The 21,474-nt window shown below is 46.1% G+C and overlaps 7 protein-coding genes across 7 annotated transcripts; 3 read left to right on the top strand and 4 right to left on the bottom strand.

Annotated features, from left to right (window-relative positions):
* Positions 1 to 431: 431 nt before the first annotated feature.
* N7478_001341 (uncharacterized protein) lies at positions 432 to 998 on the top strand (the record flags this gene model as incomplete). The annotated part of the gene is made up of 2 exons (XM_056917556.1): positions 432 to 474; positions 682 to 998. The coding sequence occupies 2 exons, from the start codon at positions 432 to 434 to the stop codon at positions 996 to 998; spliced, it is 360 nt and encodes a 119-aa protein (XP_056785436.1).
* A 4,473-nt stretch (positions 999 to 5,471) lies between these two features.
* N7478_001340 (uncharacterized protein) lies at positions 5,472 to 6,350 on the bottom strand (the record flags this gene model as incomplete). Its single annotated transcript, XM_056917555.1, has 1 exon — positions 5,472 to 6,350. The coding sequence occupies one exon, from the start codon at positions 6,348 to 6,350 to the stop codon at positions 5,472 to 5,474; it is 879 nt and encodes a 292-aa protein (XP_056785435.1).
* A 900-nt stretch (positions 6,351 to 7,250) lies between these two features.
* Positions 7,251 to 8,065, bottom strand: N7478_001339 (uncharacterized protein; the record flags this gene model as incomplete). Its single annotated transcript, XM_056917554.1, has 2 exons — positions 7,251 to 7,851; positions 7,902 to 8,065. 2 exons carry the CDS (start codon positions 8,063 to 8,065, stop codon positions 7,251 to 7,253), a joined length of 765 nt encoding a protein of 254 aa, XP_056785434.1.
* A 3,825-nt stretch (positions 8,066 to 11,890) lies between these two features.
* N7478_001338 (uncharacterized protein) lies at positions 11,891 to 12,770 on the bottom strand (the record flags this gene model as incomplete). Its single annotated transcript, XM_056917553.1, has 2 exons — positions 11,891 to 12,600; positions 12,650 to 12,770. 2 exons carry the CDS (start codon positions 12,768 to 12,770, stop codon positions 11,891 to 11,893), a joined length of 831 nt encoding a protein of 276 aa, XP_056785433.1.
* A 644-nt stretch (positions 12,771 to 13,414) lies between these two features.
* On the top strand, positions 13,415 to 14,143 carry N7478_001337 (uncharacterized protein; the record flags this gene model as incomplete). Its single annotated transcript, XM_056917552.1, has 2 exons — positions 13,415 to 13,814; positions 14,058 to 14,143. The coding sequence occupies 2 exons, from the start codon at positions 13,415 to 13,417 to the stop codon at positions 14,141 to 14,143; spliced, it is 486 nt and encodes a 161-aa protein (XP_056785432.1).
* Positions 14,144 to 15,801: 1,658 nt separating this feature from the next.
* Positions 15,802 to 18,497, top strand: N7478_001336 (uncharacterized protein; the record flags this gene model as incomplete). Its single annotated transcript, XM_056917551.1, has 7 exons — positions 15,802 to 16,247; positions 16,313 to 16,416; positions 16,469 to 16,587; positions 16,637 to 17,474; positions 17,525 to 17,841; positions 17,889 to 18,308; positions 18,363 to 18,497. 7 exons carry the CDS (start codon positions 15,802 to 15,804, stop codon positions 18,495 to 18,497), a joined length of 2,379 nt encoding a protein of 792 aa, XP_056785431.1.
* Positions 18,498 to 18,864: 367 nt separating this feature from the next.
* Positions 18,865 to 21,087, bottom strand: N7478_001335 (uncharacterized protein; the record flags this gene model as incomplete). The annotated part of the gene is made up of 1 exon (XM_056917550.1): positions 18,865 to 21,087. The coding sequence occupies one exon, from the start codon at positions 21,085 to 21,087 to the stop codon at positions 18,865 to 18,867; it is 2,223 nt and encodes a 740-aa protein (XP_056785430.1).
* Positions 21,088 to 21,474: the final 387 nt, after the last annotated feature.

Below are 21,474 nucleotides of genomic sequence, written 5' to 3'. Positions count from 1 at the left end.
CAAAAAGACTTACCACTCAGGTAGGAAGCACAAAGAATCTCTGACTAATAAATAGGATGCTGCGATCATACAGATTCTGACGTGTCAATCTACGCGCTGTGACTATTGCATGGGTCAGGTGCGAATGAAGCTGACCCATCGGCCAATAAAACATCGCGACGGGAAAAACCAAACAATACGAAGCACATTGCACGAGAGCTTGCGCCCGCCTTGTTTTCCCCTTCTCTGTTCTTCAGTCTTGATATCTTCATTTCCACATTTTATTTTGATTTGCTTCCCTCATAACAACCACTATCTCTACCATTGTCCCAATAGACACTTTTTCGACTCGCTCTCGAAACGTTGCTTTATCTACCTAATTACCGATAGACCATATTCATACCTCCTCGTTCTATTGCTTCTGCTACCATCGGGCTTTCGATTTCATCAAAATGACCGTCATAAATAAAATGGTACGCCCAAAAGATGTCCAGGGTAAGATTTACAAATTCAAGAGCACGTCAGAATGCTTTGCTTTGGGCATACCTCCTCCTGTTCTGCCAGACAAAGTGCGGGGTCACATGGCACTTGTCCTTGGTATTATACCAGGAAAACTTGGTTATGTAAAACTTATGACGGTGAGTGCTTAAAGATCTAAATAGTCCACTGCTGACTCTCTTTAAATTACCTCGACGTTGAAAGATGACGGCGACTACGTCCCAATCTCGCCAACACCAAAGAAGGGGTTTTCAATCCAGCTTCGATTTCGAAGCTATCTTAAATGGCATCATGGAGATGCGGCGCGGGTTATTCCGAGATTGCGAGAAAATTCATACTTAAAGATCGATGCATATTACGAGGTGCCGATACAAACGTTAGTCGAAGCAACAGACGATTTCGGCAATCAGTTCATGATATGGTCTAAACATCGAGGGGGTTTGGGAGAGCTTCGAGACTACGTCCGACGTCGTGATTTGATTCGCGAGAGAAGTCATCTAATTGACGAGAAGCATACCTGAAAGGGAAGGGTCTGAGAATGCATGTGCCTATGGAGAATAACGATCAATGACGAAAAACCTATTCGCAGTAGGTATTCTATATTATACATACTATTATACGAATCAGTATTGAATTCACCCATACTTTGATTGCTGGTACAGTGGCCCTAGGATGGACTTCGAAAACACACATGAATTTTAGAAGCATATGAGCCGAGAGGGACCCAGCCGACAGCTTGCCAATTGAACTAGTACAGAGTCGCTTCACTTCAATGGCGGCCCGAGAGAGTGGTAATACAGCAGTAGTAAATGCTGCTGCAGCAGCAGCAGCAGTAGTAGCCGTGCCTTACCCTACGGTCTGGACACCAAACGCGTGTACCCGCATTTGGTGTCCCGCAGCGCAATGCAATTCTCACCGCAATGCAATTTCTCTTTTTACACATCTTTATCGCCACAACATACTACCTTAACTATGCCCGACTCTACTGAAACTGAGGTATCTCGTGTAAATGAGGCCGTGCAATTCGCTCGAAGCAAAAAAACGCCAAATTTACGCGAGGTCGCGCGGAAATTTGGCGTTAATTACAATTTGTTATGGCGTCGTGTTAAACGGAATATAAGGCCAAAAACAGAGGTTAAACCATCGAATTACACCCTAAATGTCTATCAGGAGAAGGCTTTAGGCTATTGGATAAAGACTTTGGATGCTTCCTTCCTCCCTCCGACGCCTGCTATTATAGAACATTGGGCCAATGCTACACTCGCGCGGTCAAAGACACCCGATCGGACGGTCGGAAAAGATTGGGTATATCGCTATATTCGTCGTTTCCCAGACACTGAGATGAAGCTTAGAAGGCAGAAAATTATTGATTCTAAACGTCTAGGAATTGCGGACGTTGCAGAGCTTTATCATTGGTATGATTTGTTAGCTAAGGCTCTCGAGGGTGTGAATCCACGCAATATTTACAACTTTGATGAAACTGGCTTTCAAATTGGACAAGGACGGACCCGACGTGTGTTTTCTAGCCAATCCGGCAAAGCTTCAGACCTCCCGGGCGTAGAATATGGTGAAAGAGTAACGGTCGCAGAATGTATTGCTGCCGATGGTTGGCGAATGCAGCCCTTAGTTATCTTCAAAGGACAGCATCATATGGAGTCGTGGTATAACCATCCAATACCTGATGAATGGATAACTGCGACCGCAGAAAAAGGCTATGTTATTGATAAGCTTGCTGTGCGTTGGATGGAAGAATTTGACCGTGAAACACGCGATCGTGTTAAAAATGGAGAGCAGCGTATTCTCTTGGTCGACGGCTGTGGCTCACATCTAACATTTGAATTTCTTGATACTGCGACCAAAGCAGGTATTAAGATATTTGGATTTCCGCCGAATCGAACAAATTATCTTCAACCTTTGGATGGTAAGCCTTTCCAAGCTTATAAGGCTTATTTTAAGACACAAAATAACCTTATTTCTCAATGGGGTGGAGGTCTTCTAGCATCAAAATCATCCTTCCTAAACGACCTTTACCAATTCCGAGACAGCCCTTACACCCCGAATGTGTCGAAATGCCTTTTCAGAGCGAGGAATTTATCCAGTTGACGCAAAAAAAGTCTGTGAGAGCCTCGAAAATGCTCTTCCTCCTATCCCAGACATTGAAATTGATCTATCGGGAGAGAAAACACCCTCTCCGGAACCAGATCTTTTGTCGTCAAGTCTTGAAAACACACCTTCAAAAACCTTTAAAGATGTGGAAAAAATGCAAAAATATCTCTCTCCTCTTCTCTGCCGGCCTGATTTAACGCCCACAGAAAAAAAGAAAACAAAAATACTAGCAGAATGTAAAAAAAACACTCGCACAGGTCTTAGATGAGCAAGAGTTCTATTTTAACGCCTTAGCCAATACTATGGCTACTATACGGAAAATGGCCGCCATCCGAGCCCCGCGGGAGAAAAAAACTACTAGACGGCGTGTTATGGGCCTTAGTGATGATGGTGTTATACGTGTTAAAGATGCTAAACGTAGTATAGCTGAGAGGAAGGCAAAGGAAGACAAAAAAGATGAGAGACGGGCGGTAAAAGAATTGGAGAAAAAGTACGGTGTTCCTACCACACCACGTATTACGGAGGCTCAAAGAGAGGCAGAGGCAGAACCGTTATACAGCGAGTCGGGAGAGGTTATTGGTTTTTATGATAAGTTCTAAATTGCTAAGAATATTGTATATAAAGGCGAAAAAATTACATTCCGGTGAGAATTACATTGCGCTGCGGGACACCAAATGCGGCTAGTCGTGTTTGGTGTCCAGACCGTATGGTAAGGCACGGCTAGTATCCCCTTTGCGCAAGCGAATGAAGGGTGTAAGAAGAATTGTTCTTTCTCATAAGTGAATTACATAATCCCTTGAATCGCTCGATCACTTGAAACCGAATTGACTTAGAACAGTTTGACCATGTTGGATTTTAAACCACGCAGGCGACGTACCTCGCCTCAAGATATTCATGACTGATTAATGGAGCCAGTGTATTTCGGATGCAGCCTCGTAGAACTCCTTATCACACCCGCTACTCTATTTTTTTAGTGGGCCCCTTAATATTGTGAGCGTACCGATATACAAAATCCTTAGCGAATAAGAGAGCTTGTAGGGCCATGCCATCCCGCTCCGATCATGATGACCGAATTTGATTTCAATACGTCTGAAAGACCTAGACTTGCGAGATTTCTTCACGAATAAAAGGCTCAAAACAAAAGATCAATATAAGGCTATTCTCTGCACATACCGAGCCAGCCAGCCCCTTGTTGAGTTTACTGAGCTACTCGGTTTGACGTGGGCTTAAAAGGATATGATTCGTCTTAAGGACTCGTAAATTGCAACTTTTAAGCTATATACCGATTTGGGGGGGGGGGGCAAAGCGGAACATCTTAGGTCTTGAAATTTAGGGAAGGATTTTCAAAGAAGTTGATACAAGCTATATAAATATTACTTGGCTTCCCAACGAGACCCAGCCAATCTTCACGATAGCCAAACACACTGTGGTAGCAATTGGACTGGAGAAACGATATTACAGCCAAATCTGCCAGCTAGTAGTCTAATGATGAATTACGCAAATCTGTTCGCAAACTTCACAGTCGAAATTTGCGGAGAATTGGCCGATCTATGGATAAAACTGTTTGAGCCAAAAGTCGCTTACTCTGGCAAAAAACCAACGTGGTTTCCAGAAGATCTCACTCTGATGAAACCGCAGCGGATGTTAAAGCAAGGTGAGCTCTTTTCTAAACCAATGAGGGCAAAATTAATGAGAACAAGATTGAGTGAACCTTTTGCAGCATTTGATGCGTGGAAAATTGCTCGAATGTTCTACCGAGGATGCTTTGAATACGGAGGCAAAGAAAAATTGGCTCCTTCGAAGCTCCCCGATCCACCAAAAGACCCTTTCAAAGATATTTGACCTTTTCCGCGATTACCAGCAACGGCTCAACGAACCTTTGAACCAAATTCCAGAAAATCGCAGGTTGGGTAAGTTTCGTGCGTGATATGTCGGGGATGCCCATCAAAGTTGACACAGCCTTCTATAGAAGTCGATTCCAGTGCAGTGACGTCATCATACTCTCAGGATGCCACGCAGATGCTTTAGCCAGGGCATGCAATCAGGCAAATCATTATCGTGAACCAGAAGTCCTTGGGTCATTTGTTTGACTTGACTTTTGACTTTTGCGTTGAATGGAAGATATATTCTCCTAAAGGAGAATCCCTGTAAGTGTCCAGGATCGCTGCAATGAAAGGGTCTGATGAGATTAGTGACGTTGGGACCACTCCTTGTACGCTCTATAACGGAGGGCTCGTTCCTCGAGAGGGGGTGATCCCCAAGATGCTACAAGATCCTTCAACCAGCCAGGAAATCCAAAAGGACACGCGAATCGGTATTCTCAAACTCCTGATCGCAAATGAGTAAGTGTCTCTTTGTTACAAGTAACTTCATTTCTGACACAACGGTCAAGTCAAGTAATGCCTGAAAGATCAAGTCATGGCCTGTTATACGTGTAAGCCAAACACCCTCGATCGTTTTTATCTCCTTGATTTTTTTTGTCGCTTTCTTCTTAAATAATGACCGATTACAAAGGGCATTCTCGATAAGAGTTGCGGTTTCGGTCAAGCATGGGTTTCCAGTGTCGGCAAACGCAAAAGGTTGGGAGAATATCCCGAGATTGATATCGGAAATTGAAGCTCGGTATTGATGGCAAAATTCCTCGGCATCTTGATGACGCTATGGCTGGTCATGTGGGTAGCCATACTTTCCGTTTCATCTGGAGATGGCGCAGATTATGGGGGCTTCTGCTTGGAGGAATACCAATGGTGCTATTGTTTTAAGCACTCTCTTACAGTCAATCTTGTCAGGCCATAGAAACAGCAGTGCTATGCTCAAAAGATTCGTTAGAGGGCGACCCAAACATAGTATTAAGTTCACTCAATTTGATTCTGAGATAAACGCCATGGTTACTTATAAACTCGTCGACGCTTGACCTCGCCTACCTCCATTGGCTCTAGAAACCCGTACTTCCGTCGCTTTGGAGATGCTGGGCCCCTGTATTTCATAGTCTCTTTGCACTGCTCTATTTCAAGATCATCTTTCCGACGCCTGTCCTGAAGTTCGAAATTCCCGTGACTCCATTCAATTGTCTCATATCTCACCACTTCGATCTTACTTGATGAATTGGCTTGTTCGCTAACAAAAATCATTTCCAAAGAATTGAGGGCGGATAGCAAATCATGACGAGAGATTCTGTTTGGAAATAGGGATGATTCGTTCAATTGAGAGAGCATCACACTCAGGGTATTCTGATCTGGATCCCATAACGTAGACGTGAGAGGTATGTTGCTGCATGTCATCGGTGTCACTGCCAGACTAAACCCAATAAGAATGAGCCTCACTTTGCTCCCAAAAAAGGTGTCTGATGAATGCAAACGTGGCCCTGGTCTATGGAGAGTATTCAGGCACTGTGCAGAAATCTGCTCGATTCGATGAAGAAGAAAACCAAGCTCATTGCGCACGTGCTCAGCAGACACTGTAAGAACAACGGGATCCTTCTGAGCAAGCCATTCACGAATTTCGTGCCATATTCGACGAGTCTCCGGTTTGGTTCGATGCCAGTCTTGCTGTTGCAGTTCTAGAACCCCTTCAGAGCCAATACGCGGCTCCCAGTCCCTGTCCCTACGGCGAAGGATATCCTGAATCGGCCGGTGATCCCCAAGTTGGACGGGCAAAGTCGACTGTAGGAGAGCATAACAGAGAATGAGTAGTAGCTGAGAAAAGGAGAAACGTGCCGGGACTGAGGAAACAGCCTCAAAGGACATGCATGAGAAAGAACCGTTCATCTTGTGAGGCCGTCGCATCACGTGACTCCACTCCGCACGGGGCAATGGACGGAAACCTCCTGGTGACAGATGCGCACTTGGGAAGGATCTGCCAGCCTCAAATGGGCTTACGATAAGATTTGTTTCAGAACAGAAGTTGATGTTTTTGGGCTCCGGGCCGACTTTATGTGCTGAGGTGAGTTTCTAAAGCTTCCCTGTCACCAAATTGCTATCAACTCACTGGTTCTGATTTGTCTGCAACAGTGCCTCAAACTCAAAAGACCTCCCTCACAACGCGAATATCCCTTGCGTATGCTGACCCACCGGCACGTTGTCATTTGGCGATTTTATTTACATGACATCAGCGTCTCCCATCATTCAACTTTCCAGATGAACGATTCCAACGACGGCAAGGTTCTTCAGGTAGAGCTTGACCCGGTCGAACATAAAGTGGTGCAGGAATTATATAAGTGGCTGGAAAAGCCTGGCATTCAATGGAAACCATCTCCTCAATTTGAACTTGTAGAGCAGTGCTCCGATGGGGAATTATGGAGGATTATTCCCCAGCTCACGCGAGTTCGTTCTTACTACTGTCATCACGAGACACAACTCCCTTACTGATAGTTACAGGATTCCCAAGTTGCCGTTTTCAAAACATCTCATTCACGGTGGGGGTTGAGGAAAGGGGACCTCATTCCATTTATCCCGAGCGAGGGTTGTTGTGTAAGGGATGGAGAACAACGCTATCCTCTGGTCTATGGATCAAAACTTTGTATCTCGAAATATGTCCGCGTGGAAGTACCCGAGGGAGGTACTTTGTACCTCTTATGGAGAGTCAAGGAAATGAGTGATAAATAGGTCTGGAATACCAGCTTGTCATGGCGATATAACATTGAATTAAAATAGAGATCTGTGCTGTGCTCAAAAACAGCGGGGATCTGTGGTGTCTCCGATTGGACCAGAGAAATCAAGATACGCCATGTCGAGGTCAGGATTGAAGAAATCGAGGTGGGTAATATCAAGCTCTGGCTCAAACGGCCTCGCAAATGTCTCTGCGCCAGCAGGAGGGTCATCCAATGTCGAAGAGTAAGGAGGGTACGAGCTAGGAGGTGCGTGGAGTTCCCCGTCGCCTATGTCTTCCTGGGAGCCAGCTTCTAGAGTTTGTTCTTGTAACGATCTGTCTGTTCCCGCTAGATATGGAGGGTAGTTTATTGCCATCCGTTGTGATTTAATGCTGGGATCTACATCTGACTCAGAATATTCTTGATGATGAGCATCCGCGTTCGACGAACTGTCCTGGTGTTGCCGCTTGGTCCCTTTCGGGTGTCGGTTTCGTCCTTTCGCTTTCTTGGAGATGTGTGATTCAGGCTCTGGAGCACAGACGAAATCGGCATGGAATTCGAGCAGAGCTTGTGCCACGCAATTTGCATTCTTTCTTTCTGATAACTCTGTAATATTCTTTTCACGAAGGTGTTGGATCACCTGTTTATAATCCTGTCCACAAAGGCCACCGTCATCCCATCTAAATCAGGTTAGTCTTTAGCTGCACTGTAGCCGGGGCTAGAAACGTACATGCTGTCTGGAATTGAGGGAAAGAATAATGAACCAAATGCGAATTGTTTTTCTTCACCAAGCCTCCGACAGAATTGAGTTAATCTTTGACCTCGTCGAATAACTTCCATGCATACGTCGCGCGCAACAGTAGGAAGTTCAGCTGGAGCCAAGAAACGTTCCATTTGTTTTTCTAACACCCGGGTGTGTGAAGAGCTCGGGAACTCTCGTCGAAAAAGGTTGTAGGCGGAGACAGCAACGAATCTTTGAAGAATACGCTGTTCTTCAATATTTGAATCTAATTGAGCTGCACCTTCGAAAAATGTTCTCGATCTCTGTTTTTGCTCTTGTCGACTATAAGTTGGGAGTGCCCTGACAAGTCTTTCCCAAAATTCGAGGGGATCATTTTCAAAAGAAGAAAAACGATTTTCAAGCCTCTGAGGTATCGTAAAGTGGCTTATCTTTTCGACTCTGGCACGGTTTGCCTGGGAGGTTGTTGTGGTAGTACTGAATAAACTGCGAAGAGGAGTGTAGAGTTGTGGAAGGAATTCCGTATGTTCAGCTTTCTCTAAATCGCCGAACGGTCTGTCTCCAGGAAGAGTTTCTAACATTCGAATAACATCTCTATTAGTCAATGGCTTCGATGTTTTCTTTTCAGATCCCGGAGACGAATTCCCTTGTCGGACCATTGCGGGTGGAGTGTCGAGGAAGAAGAGATATTGTTGGAAGCAAGAAGCGCCAAAGAATAGAACAGTCGTAAGGGGCTAAGCCGAAAATAATTTCTCGGGGGTCGCGCGACCCCCGAGATATTATTACTTCGCCACCATTGAAACGGCATCCCATACCCAGGAATGTCAAGTTGAACATCCATAAACGTGTTTTCTTAATACTTCTCGATTTCGATCCAATTGTAATCGAACATCACGGTCATGTTTTGAATCTACAAAGTGACTTCTACAACCGGACACACAGCATCATAGTCGTCTCACAGAAAGTGGATAGTCAGTACCCTTAAAACGTGTCTAGAACCACTCGACATGGTAATTCGTGATATCATGCACACGATAATATCGCCTTACTAATCGTCTGATATTAATTGCTGGACTATCCGATAACCCTCGTTCCTCTCTACGACAAGAAAAAGAGCCGGTGAGGATTTCCAAAAACAGTCCTTACAATTGAGCTTTGGTCAAATAGAAATCTCTCCAAGCAGATTTACAGATAATTCGTAATGAATTGCCCCTTTCAATCATCGCTTTCTGTCAAAAAGTTTCTTGAAGCTTTCTGGGTCCAAATCGCCGTTGAAAAGGGTGCTATTGTTCTTCACAGATCCACCACCGATCATGTGAATCTGATTACTATCATTATAATCGCTTCTGACATCGCCATTAAACACACGCGAGCTTTCATCTATTTTCATACCAAAATAGCTATGTGCAGACCGCCTGGAAGAAGAGCCTGCATTGTGGTAGAAAGAATCGTCAGATATTTTCAAGTGAAGCAAGGCAGGAGAAGTGAGTTGGATAACACCGCAATACCTCGCTGACTTCTTTCTTCCTTGCCACTATGAGCGAGTCCTGGGGGATGTTTCTATGTCCAAACTAGAGTGATTAGACAGAGAATGAAGACATGATTTTTGCTCGATCGCAACTAACCTTGTCTTGCAAAGACAGAGCCATGTCCTTCGTATTTTGCTGAGAATCGGCTGTAGAGAGTCCTTCTTGCTTATTTTTATCCATTTGCAATATGGGTCAAAGAGCTGAAGATAAGTGTTGAGAAAAAATGATTATCGAGTTGACTTATTGCAGAGAGTAGGTGGCGTGATATTTATATCCTAGGGATTTCAGCCTGAATGAATCAGCCCTAGATAAACGACGCAGAATGGCTTGGCCGTTTTGCAAAGAGTCTCTCAAAGGTGTCACCGCTGATCATTACCTTATTGGGTATGTATTGACACATCTAGTTCCTTTGATCTAGAATTTACTGCCCCCGTGAGCTTAATTTGCTCCTAGAGATCTGCTACAGCTTCCTGAGGCTGGCCGAAGCGAGTCCAGGAATGTATCAGTAGGTCTGAGGAGCAAAAATGTACCTAATTTTACAAGTAAAATTTCCAGGGGCAGCTAGAGATTTCCTAGGATTGGTCGGGACTCCCATGGAGTTGGCTCCGCATAGTGATGGCTTAGAATTTTGAGGTGCCGCCAGCAATTGGTGGGGCATAGTGGGATTAGATGGAAAGAAAACGACTGTATCAAATAAACCCAGTGCCCTCAAAAATGAGCATACCCATCCTCAACACTGAAAAAACCGCCCCCGGTGTCGTAAATCAGGACTCCCGCTCAATCTGTTCATGGAGGTATGCTACGTGTTTCCGGGGTGAGCTGAAATGACTCCAGGGGCGTCTCAGTAGACCCCTGGAGCCTTTTGCTCCTAGTACAAGGAACATGGCAGCAATGCAATGAAATGTGTCAAATGTGAAAGAACCGCGTAGTCTACGATCGAAAGTGTGGGGAATAGTACGAACAGCAATTTAACCCAGGGCAGCATAGAGCCATAGAGAGCTGCCCTCATTAATCACTGACTCGATGGAGACACCGAAGCGTATGAGAGCAATCCTCTTTCAACAACGAGCGGAGACACATCAAATTCAACGGCTTCCGAGGCAAAAACAGTTTTCAAAAAATAAGTTGCTACATAGGATCCTGGACTTAGATGAGTTTTGAGATCCTCGGAACCAAAAGCGATTAGCGTTTCTCACTAAATTAACAGGGTCTACGGTAGCGGATCAAGTATTTTTTACTATAGTCATTCATGGTGGGACCCTAATTCACTGAGAAACTCCGAGTCACTCTGTGTAGGAATGAAAAGCTCTTGATTTGCCTAAACTTAGAAGAAATTACATCAATTTGACGGTTTCTGATCCTATGTGAAGCTGAAGCTAGAACAGAGTGAGGCATGAAAATTTAGAATAGAAAAGAAAAACAATAATCAGGGACTTCGACAATTCGTATATCCTCTCTTTACGCAAGCCGGCGACTGGTGTAAGAGATATTGTTCTTTTTTAGGGGCAGAGCGAACGATTTCTTCAAATGGTTGAATTGCCCGCAGAGCAACAACCGAGACCCTCCACATAAGACCCGCGTTTCCTTCACTCTGTCCATCAATTAACTCCCACTGGAGACAAACATTAGATTCACCTCCAGGAGCTGATTCCCTCATCAAGTTGAGGGCTCCAGTAACTCTGGAGTAATCTAACCAAAGATTTTGTTCGGGGCCAGGTAACCCGTAGACGGTGTTATAGTCTGAAGAGTACCGTATCTCTCCAGAAAACAACCCGAGGGTATCTCCCTCTTGGACTGATATAATAGGGCAAAACGTGAGAAAAATATCATTCCTGGGCTGAAGTATGACAAATATAGACTTGTTTCGCATTGCTTCTGCATTTGCCCTCAAGTCAAAGAACCCACCAAGCGCTTCAGCCAATAGCTCGTACGATCCACTCAATTGAAAGACAGTCTCCTCTACGCTCGAGAACCACGGGTTGACAGCGCAATTCCATGAATCCCGAGGAACACTAAGTCTGTCTGTTAAGAGCGGCTGGCTCAACCATAGCCTTCCTGTCAAATCACCCTTGCTTTCCTTGGCCACTCGCTCTTCCAGTTTGATATACAGAAAAATCCGAAATTGGCTTTCATGATCTACACAAAGAACTTTGTTCCAGAACCCTGAGTGGAGCCTTACCATCCAATGAAGAGTGGCAGATCCGCAGTAAGGCCCCACACCATCGCCCAGAAAAGTGTAGTCAACTCTTTTATTAGCCTAGGCCTAGGGTCTGAGATAGTCTCTCTGTGTAAAAAGTGGAAGCCAATTTCGAATTTGTTTGTAAATGCCATACCTTTCTTCCCAGAGTTGGACAGTTTCGATCAAAGAAGGATTTTATCGACACCGGCGTTTCGCATGTCGAACAGTCTTTTCCAGAAAAGACGGCACTGCCGTTGATTGGCGAGACTAAGTCAATAGCCCGCTTCCCTCATAGATCTTTCGGTGGCGACTTTCTCGGCCATTGTGAATTCATCAAGAGGGCCTTTCGAGGTTGGCAAGTCCTTTGGGTCAAGGAGCTCGGCACCTTTCTTGATGATTTCCCAATACACAGTTTCATTAAGGCGCGATTGGATATTTTTTATTGCGGAGAATGCATTTTCCTGCTTGATTAGCTGGACTGCATCGGAATATTCCAGCTTGAGAATACCATTCACAACACTCTGAATCTCCTCAACCTTCGTTGTCATATTTGCCTGTTTTGACCGGAGACCAGATCTTCCAAGTGGATTGTTTAGCTTTATACAGTTCACAAGTATATTCTCGATAATCCTGTGCGGTGCTTTCCCGTACTGAGAGGTGTCTATGGCGGTCAAAGGAGTCTCAGCCTGAGGTATGGCGTTCGCCTCAGTCGTCGACGGAGGTCCGGTTGTTCTGTCACCTTCCTGACGTACTATGGGCTTATTCGTCTCTTGCGCCGCATCTTTGGTTGTATCATTTCCTTTCTTTCTCCTTTTCTTCTTATGAGACTGCGCATCTAGCCCTTTGTAGTCCACTCTACTTCTTTTATCAGGTGTGGGGAGTAACCGGTAAGAGCCACGCTTTGCTTCAGGATCCGGACTACCTTCGGGAGTAAGGGGAGGCGGTGGATCTGTTATCCCTACCTGTAGCCTCGTGTCTTGGACTATGCGTGTCAGTGGTAATGGTCTGTTGATGAGCAATCTGGGCCTCACCAAAGTCAGAAATGCCTAGGATGTGTTCCTTGATAGGTTCATAGTCGCAGTCGCCGATACCGCAAAATACAAACAACTCCTGAACTTTCCCTGCTGTTAAAGACCGGAAAATTTCTTCCATGATAGTATTGTGTTGGGTAAGTCACTTCCAAGTGAAATTGACATGGGAAGATGCTGCGCTCCCGCACGATATTAGTTGTGTGAGTGGCGCTAACCCAAACGGGAACTATGGTCTAGACCGTGGAAAAGAAGGGAAAGCAGGGAGGCTCCATTAATTCATGCTTTTTAAACACCTGGTACCTTCATTACGAAGAGAGCGGATCAATCGAAGTTTAACAATGCTGGGGTTGGATAATCGACGTAAATGTTCTTGTAGTATCAACAAACAGGCCTGTTATCCAATCGGAAATGAGGAGACCATTGGGTGGACAAAGACATTGGGGCGGGGGGCGGACAAGGTACAGTAGCGGGCATAAATGGGTATGAACGGGCATTAACGGGCGTAGGTGGTCGTAAATGGGCATAAATGGGCATTCACGGAGCAATAACGGGTTGTCAAGGTATCTTATCATTGGTTGGGGGAAAGCTGTGAGGGGCTGAGGTTTTGCTTTTATGCAGCTAGCTGCGGCCAGGTCACACCTGATTCCAGCCTGATAAGCGACCAAAGTGTTACCGTGAAAGCTCAGAACGAAACATTAAAAAGCGGATCTTGCCCACTTTGTCCCATTTATTTGTGTCTGTGTTCTTCACGCAACCTAGTGTGCCATGGCCACTGAGCAATTTTTCCGATCACTTTGTCACCGAAAAATTCTTCTGGATGATAGTCCATTCTTAGATTCGAATAGCCAGAAAGCCTTCGAATCATCCTATTGTCTGTTGTATGACATAATCAAACCGACAGGATCAAGGCAAACCCAGAGCAGACGTGATAAGTCACGACAACATCTTAAGAATGCTTACTCCATAGGAAAGCCGCTCTTTATCCTTGTTGCCGTCACAATTTCCATCTCTGATTTGGCATTACTGAACCATGATGAGATTTTCCCTCGTCTCGAAGTCTGGTGGCAAAATAATGCACCCTCAGAGAAGTTCCAGTCACGCGCCATCGAGCTCATTCAAGAGCTGGACCATGAAAAAGAGCGAGGAGGTCTTGCCCATGTACAACGTATGATCCATTTCCATTCACTGGACGAATGAGTACTAATCACTCTTAAAGAACGAACAAAAAGTAGGACTTTTGGAAAGCCCCGGCGTGTCAAGCAGAAAAGGGCAGAACACCTGCCCCCCCATCCAGTATCAAACTCTCAGAGTCTAATAGACAGCCAACCGAACACCAATCTTGAAACTGCCCTCTCTTTCGGTAAAAGTACTGTGTGCATCACTTTATTCAAGCCATACTAATTTATAGTTGTAGATAATGATAGAGCCGAAAGCGCGCAGTTAAGTGGAAACTCTGGTTCGTCTATAAGTGACTATGGTTGGTACGACTGCTAATAAAACAAGGTTCCATGGGCAGCTTTGCAGTGAATTTGTCTGACGAAGAACCGATATTTTTTCTTTCTTCACAGCTCGTACAATTTCTCCAAGTATATCATTCGAACTTCCCCCATCTGCAAGCTGTCAGCGATCTGCTCCGAATCAGCGGGCCCAACCTGCAGCTTTCATACTCTCTCCTCAATTTGACACCTCCGTACATCCACATCGATCTTCAGCTGCCTCCAGGGCTGAATATAAATATTGAGGTTTCGCGTGAATTCAGTTATTCCTTCATTCAGTATCTTTGGATGCTCCAAACATCAGGCGTCACGACAAACGAAACGTCGCAACAATACATTCCTGAACACTAAGCCAGTACGTCCGTCACGAAGGATAAGTACTCTTTGGCCGCTTCCTGTTTTGGGGCCTGTTGATAGTATATCGATGCTGCCCTCTGCAACACGGGAATGGATGACGCCCTCACCCTCGTCTCCGTGTATCAGCACGGCAGGGGCGATGGTTGAGTCTAAAATCTTCCCGTTGAAGCACTCTGTCTCAAGAAAGACGTCCTTCCCTTTCTACAGAGATAAAAGTAAGCAGTTGAAAGACGCCAAACACTAAGGAGTCTAACCAATAACAATTTGACTTCCTCCTCCAGACCTCTATCATCGTGTGCTACTGTCTTGAGGAAAACAGCGTCATTTGTTTTGCTCATGACACTCCAAGCCTTCAGCTGACGTTATTGGCGGTTTAAAAGGATGCGGGGAGAGGAAAACTATTGGGATTTGCGAATACCGCGTCTCTTGTTGTCACAGAGCAGATCAGCGTTCAAAGCAACAAAATTGGCAATCAGTAGCTCAGGTAGACACTAGATACTTGCCTCTGAAGGCTGCTGTTCTTGACAGAATTTGCTGAAGACAGGTTGCGCACTAAGTTTTCGTAACAAAATGGACCGCAATATAAGAAAATCCTACCGCGGGGCTCCCAACTTGCTTCGGGTAGCAAACCAAGTCACGTGAGTTCGCGTCACAAGACTTTCTTGCACACACACATCGTCGCGTCTTTGCAATATGTCGGGAAATGGAAATACCCTTAAACAGTCTTTTTTTCATCTTTTTAAAGTATTAAAGTATCGCAAATAAATCTTTTGTTGTATAAACAAAATGTATGCGACGCATTGCAATATTTTGGGAACTCCCCACTTTCATTCTACATCACAGCGTCCCAATTTGTCCCATTAACTTCAGGACCGACCATTATGTCTCATTTGTGTCACCCATCGTCTTACCGGACCCCCCTTGCATATAACTCTTTACCATTTAGTAACATTTTGAGCCATTTTGTATCACTTAATTCCATACCTACACTTTTGTGAACAGTGATAGCTCCACGGGAATTAGCAAGCAACTTCATGCAGGCTTGCTACATTGAGATTGGTTTTCATCGTGTTTTCCAGACGTCCCACGATATGAACTACGCATCTAAAGTCAAACCCTCTGCACCGTACTTTTGCTAAACATCATAGCAAGAGGCAGGAGATTGCGACGAAGATATAAAGGGAACCTGTATTCAGCTGGATGACAGTTCTTTCTTTTCATTTCCAGTGGCTTTTGGACTTGCTGACATCATCTATCTCATTGCACCAACGACTGTTTCCTTTCATTTGATCAGACAACATGGCCCTAGTTCAGCGTGATACCAAAGTGTCTTCCTCCGAGCACAGCATGGCGTCTGAGAAAACTGCTTCTGCCTGTCAACAAGACCCGACTCCGCCGGATAGCCCCAATAGCGACTTTACTAAACCTCAAGAAAACGAGCTGAAGAAGCTCCTTGGGAGTGTACTATCCAAATTCGAAGGTCCTCCGAACAGCCCCGTCTGCCAGGGAAATTATCAACCAGGACCAGATGCAATTGAATTGCAGATATTGCTTGCGCAGTTCATCCGCGGTAAACAGTTGTCTACGGTGGTCGAAAATACCAAGTCTCGTTTTGATGGCAGTGAACAAGAGTCCGCCACTCCGCTGATAGGCGAAGCAAATCCCCCGATCTGTACCACACCGGGTGATTTCAAGTCGTTTGAAAAATGGGCATCAAAATCCCAATTCATAACAGTTTTGGAAACGTATGAGCCACAGCCCCCCCCCCTTTTTCCATTTTCTGAAGAAGAATTATCTGATGCGGGTATAGCTGGGACAAGGAAGCAAGCAAATACAAGATAGCAGAGCCGGTGGACGCCAGCTGCGGTCCGGACAACTATGCTGAATATGCATTCGTTGTACGCAAACGTGTGGGTACGTACTGTCTTTGCCTGGCGGACTGAGACCATACTAATGGTATGATTAGATCGAGATACCGGGGAGGTGACGCTGTACATAGATGTCAAATCGGAAGGCTTGCGTAACATACTTCGTGAGGTGCTGCACGACATCAAATCTATTAGCCTGATGGAGGACAAGCCATCGGTAATGTGACATAATATTACATCCAAGAAGATCGCTGACCAGTATTTAGATTGAGCAAAACGTCCTTTTCCATTTCCTCCCCGGATTCGGAGAATATGCGAATCATATGGAAAACGGTCCGGACCGCGGGTCGGCACATGCGCAGCATCTCCGCCTGCTCATTGACCACCTCAAACACGCATATGCTCCTATCTCGCAACGTCTCGAGTCAATGTTACAGCACGGCCATATTACTTACGACCTTCTTTGGGCACTTTTCAAGCCTGGTTGCCATATGTATACCACATGTATTGGCACAAAAGAGCCACGGTGCGTCATTTTCGACGCAGGGGAAGAGTTAACAAGACATGACGAGACGTGGTTCAATCTCGAATGCCGATTCCTTGATTACGACGGAGTCAAGTTCGGCGAGGCCGGAATCTTTCTGCGTGTGCCAAAGTTCCGAGGGTCAAAGCCGATCGCGACTCTTGAGGCTTACCCTCTCCGCCACCATCCGAGTCACGAGCAAGTCCGAAAAGACCTAGTCGAGAGAGGCGAAAGGTTTCGAGATTTTGCTGGCTCGCATATTCAGCACTGCCAAGGCAATGCATTCTTTATGCACAAGGGCAAGGCTATCAAAGTCAACATCAACAGTCGAGTCGTAGTGGACGCCGCATTTTTCCATGAAATGCAGCCAAACTACTCCCGGCCGTCTCTCTGCGACATGGAGGCGAAGGAAAAGGACGGCATTGCCTTCTTTGACATAGGTGCAATGTTTATGGAGGAACGTGAGCAAGAAAAGGAGAAAATGCGAGGAGACGGCGTGGAACCACAAAAGCTGGACGAGGCCGATGTATTAATCGCCTGTCCAACAGTGTGTTGCTTCAGTTTCAAGGAAAAGATGTTTTGTATGTCACGCGCTCAACAATTGGTTGAGGACCAGCTAATGTGATTTCAGTGGAATGCGCAGTTAGTGCTCTTAGGGATGTAAACTGGTCACCTGAATCATTTGACTGCCTGCAAATTCCGCCAGAGAACAAGACACTTCTCTTATCAATGGCAAAAACCCGCTTGGGTTTGATACCGACAGTACCCTTTGACGACGTAATTGACGGAAAAGGTCAAGGACTCAACATCCTTTTAGAGTATGTCAACAAATTATTTATGCAACATATCAAGACTTCCATCCTAACCAGAGTTAGTGGGCCGCCCGGCGTCGGAAAGACATTTACGGTTGAAGCAACATCGGAATATTTCAAGCTGCCTCTATACTCGGTACGAGCCAATTGTGGCCCTGGTAGTGACCTCGCTAACCTTCTCAGATATCTGCAGGCGAGCTCGTTGTCGACCACGGAGATTCCAATGCGCTTGAACAACAACTTGAGACTATTTTCAAGATCGCTCATCACTTCAAAGCCGTGCTCCTCTTGGACGAGGCAGATGCGTTTATGGAGCAGCGTACCTCTTATCACGGTGCTCACAATCGTCTGGTGACTGTTTTCCTCCGAAAGCTGGAGTATTATCAAGGCATTTTGTTCTTGACTTCGAATCGGGGTATTCAGTTTGATGACGCAATCCTCAGCCGGATCCATTTAATCATCACGTATGAAGGCTTGAGCAGGGAATTTCGCAAGGGTCTCTGGTCAACCTTTTTGGCCAGGGCACAAACAGTTCAAGGGTCTGCCAAGATCGAGGAGCACGACCTTCGGCGGTTGGAGGCTTTGCATCTCAATGGGCGCGAGGTGGGTTCCGGAGCCCTGCCGTTTACTTCTTGTTTGCTGACTGACATCGATAAGATCAAAAACATCGTAGCAATTGCACATGCCCTCGCTGAGGCGAATGCCAGCCAAGTGGACTACAAATACATTGAGTCAGCCGCCGGCTCACGTAAAAAATTTTCGAAGGAGTTTGGCAGACAGATGTATATCTAGCAGCATACCTGGGGAACCCATGCTAGCAATGTTGTTGATTGCCGATGTCAAGCGGCTCGGCTCTTGTTGCGATATTTCCTTAGTACACGACAGTCCATCTCATCAGTCCTGAGCTTAACAGTTGAATCCACGTTTTCATATGATCCATGGCATCCCAGAAAGCCTTATGTACTGAAATTTAATGAAAGTTCGCAATGATATTATAATGATGATTCATTCGTAAAAGGCTTCAGCCAGGCCCGCATAATCATTCGGGGATGTCGAAGAAGATGTAGGAGCGTGAGTCACCTCCAAAATTATCATTGATAAAGACAATGTGGGTATCAAGAATAAGATAACTAATTTGAGAGGTATGAGGATTCCATTCTTACGAAACACGGACACGTTTCGCATCTGCTGCCTCTGCTTGACATAGTCGTCGTTTTGCGGCTCCCGGTCGATGCTTAGCCGGTCGGCATCTCAGAGTAGAGCGGTGAAAGTCGATGATCAAAGCACGCCCGAGCTCTTCACTCCAAAGAACATTGTCTAGCCTCAGGTCTTCATGTATTATTCCGAGAGCTTTAATTTCCTTGTTCGATTTCTTAATCTCCCGGCGGAGCCGTTGCGTCAGCTCCATCGCCGCTACGCTTTCACCTGCCCAGCCCATTACGAGCATATGGCGGATTTGCCCAGCGCCATGGAGAAAGTAGATTTTTGCTAGGTCAACAGTACCCAAGAACACAGGCACGGCGGACCCTTGAGCCCTCCGCAGGATTTGATATACCTGCGCCTCTCGAGAAACCTCTTTCCACAATCCTGAAGTGGTGCCTTTGCCGATAACCGTATAACCATATTTCATGCAAGTAAGTTTGAACGGGGCACCGTAGGAGCCACAGCCCCCAAGAGGAATGCAACGATCGATATTTTCGTCCAATTGGCTTTTCAGTAAGAGCATCAAATCTCCGACCGAGATAGGATGCTGGCTTGTGTCATTCTGGCCTTCACGATGATGGCTTACATTTGGACACAACTCGTCTAAAGGCTTCCCGGTCTGAAGGCCGAGTAAACAGCGCTGCGTACAAAATTGTGCAGCGCGGCGTCGAGAATGGTCTTCTTGGTCATGCCCTGCTTTTTGCTGGCGACCTGATCGACGAGCGGAGGGTGAAGGCGTGACTTGGCTGATCCTCCGCTTATGGCCAGCTGCTTGATTGGTGTCGGAGCCGGACGAGTTGGGTGACCGCGAGCGTGATCGGATCTCCGAAGGTGCACAGCTGTTTTGGGATCGTGTAGGCACTCGACGGCCCTCTAAGGGAGATGGTAAGGGAGATGATGACGGTAGCTCATAGGGCGAGCCAGACTCTGGACTCGGAAACTCAGGGTTTGTGCTATCGGAGTGGGGGATCTGCTGCAATTCTTTGCTCGGAATCTGCGAACGTGTATGTTCAAAGCTTGTTTCCCACGTATGAAGATGGGGCCGCCAGCGGTTTCTCCATTCTTGCCCACGGGCGGGTGATCGGAATGCCATCAAACAGAGGCATAATATCCTCGCAACGGAGGTCTTCGAGAGCTCGGAAGTCATCTCGCCCGCTGGGTCTACTTCGCTGTGGGGATCGCAGAAAAAGTAATAGAGAGTGGTGGGTTCGTCATGTGGAACACGAAGTAGGATACGGACTAGTCCATTTGTCACGTAGGAATATTCACATCCTTCTTCAAACATTGCATGGTATTCTTGGACCGCAGCAGAGCAGGCTAACCGCTCTGCGTTGTACCTCAGTTTTGCATCCTGCTCCGTGGGTATTTTATTTGATCTGACCATTGTCTTCCATAGATCCATTGGTCGTAGTCCCATGCGAAGAGCTGCAACAGGTAGTTTGTGAGGCGGCTTGTACTCGACAGTCGTCAGGAGGGTATTCGTGTTACCGTCGACACGATGAATGCAAAACTGGTCGGGTCGTGGGTGAGGTGTGCTTGACAACTGACTGGCATCTGCTCCAAATATCTCGTCTCTGCTCAAAGAATTTGAGTGATTGCTGAACTGGATTCCATCACCGAGGCCGAACTCATCACAAGCCGCTGGTATTTTGCACAACTCGGCTATTATGTCATGGACATGCTCTTCTACTCCAAAGCGCTCATAGGCCTCGAGATCTTGCTCACTACTGAGTGGCTTGCGAGCAAACCGACGGCCAAGTCCTTCTAACTCCGGTAGAGACGAAAATAAACGTGGCGCCCGTTCCGGTGCCGACTGGAAATATTGGTGGACAGACCTGTAGACTCTTAGCAGCTGCTCTGGGCAATCGGCCCAATGTTCCAATCGAGTTGGGCAATATTTTCCGGTGGGAAGGGGAATTTTGCCAGTGGTTGAGCGAGACGGTGTCTCGACTCTCAACTGGCGGGAGAGAAGCTTATGGCAGTACTGTAAGAGCTCTGTGAAAGAGGTCTGCTGGTTGCGCTCTTCTGCTTGACGTCTCCCTGCTGCTTCCTGCTTCTCGCGTTCTTCTGCCTGCTTCTCGCGTTCTTCTGCCTGCTTCCGTCTCTCTTCTTCCTGCTTCCGTCTCTCTTCCGCCTGCAGATAGAGAGATTCGTAATTTGGGGAGCTGTTGTCAGCCATCGATATGTTGGAGTGGGACATAACATTTGCCTCAAGAAGTCAATGCATGGGGCCACCTGGACAACGAGCTGGAAGTCAGCGGAGCACGGCTCCGGCAGAATATTTTTCCAGAAATAAACAATGAATTTTGTTGCTCCTCAAGCCAACGTCATTTAATTCCTCCATTCCTTGTGGAACAAAATATTCAGTAAATAATATAATGATACCAGATCGAAGTCAACAGAGTAGGGGTCCGCCGGCTGGCGAGGGGGATGAACTGTCACGGAGGAATCCGCCTTACCAGCTTACTCAATTCTTGTCTCCAGTGACTAAATTTGCGCCTCAGGCATCAACACGATTTGGCCTTTTACAGCACACTGTACACTTCGATGTGATGGAACCTAAATT

This window comes from Penicillium angulare (genome assembly GCF_028827245.1).
Source record: "Penicillium angulare strain IBT 27051 chromosome Unknown utg000001l_segment0_segment0, whole genome shotgun sequence".
Lineage (NCBI taxonomy): Eukaryota > Fungi > Ascomycota > Eurotiomycetes > Eurotiales > Aspergillaceae > Penicillium > Penicillium angulare.
Note: the sequence above shows the minus strand (reverse complement) of the source record. Positions and strands in the feature narration are given on the sequence as shown.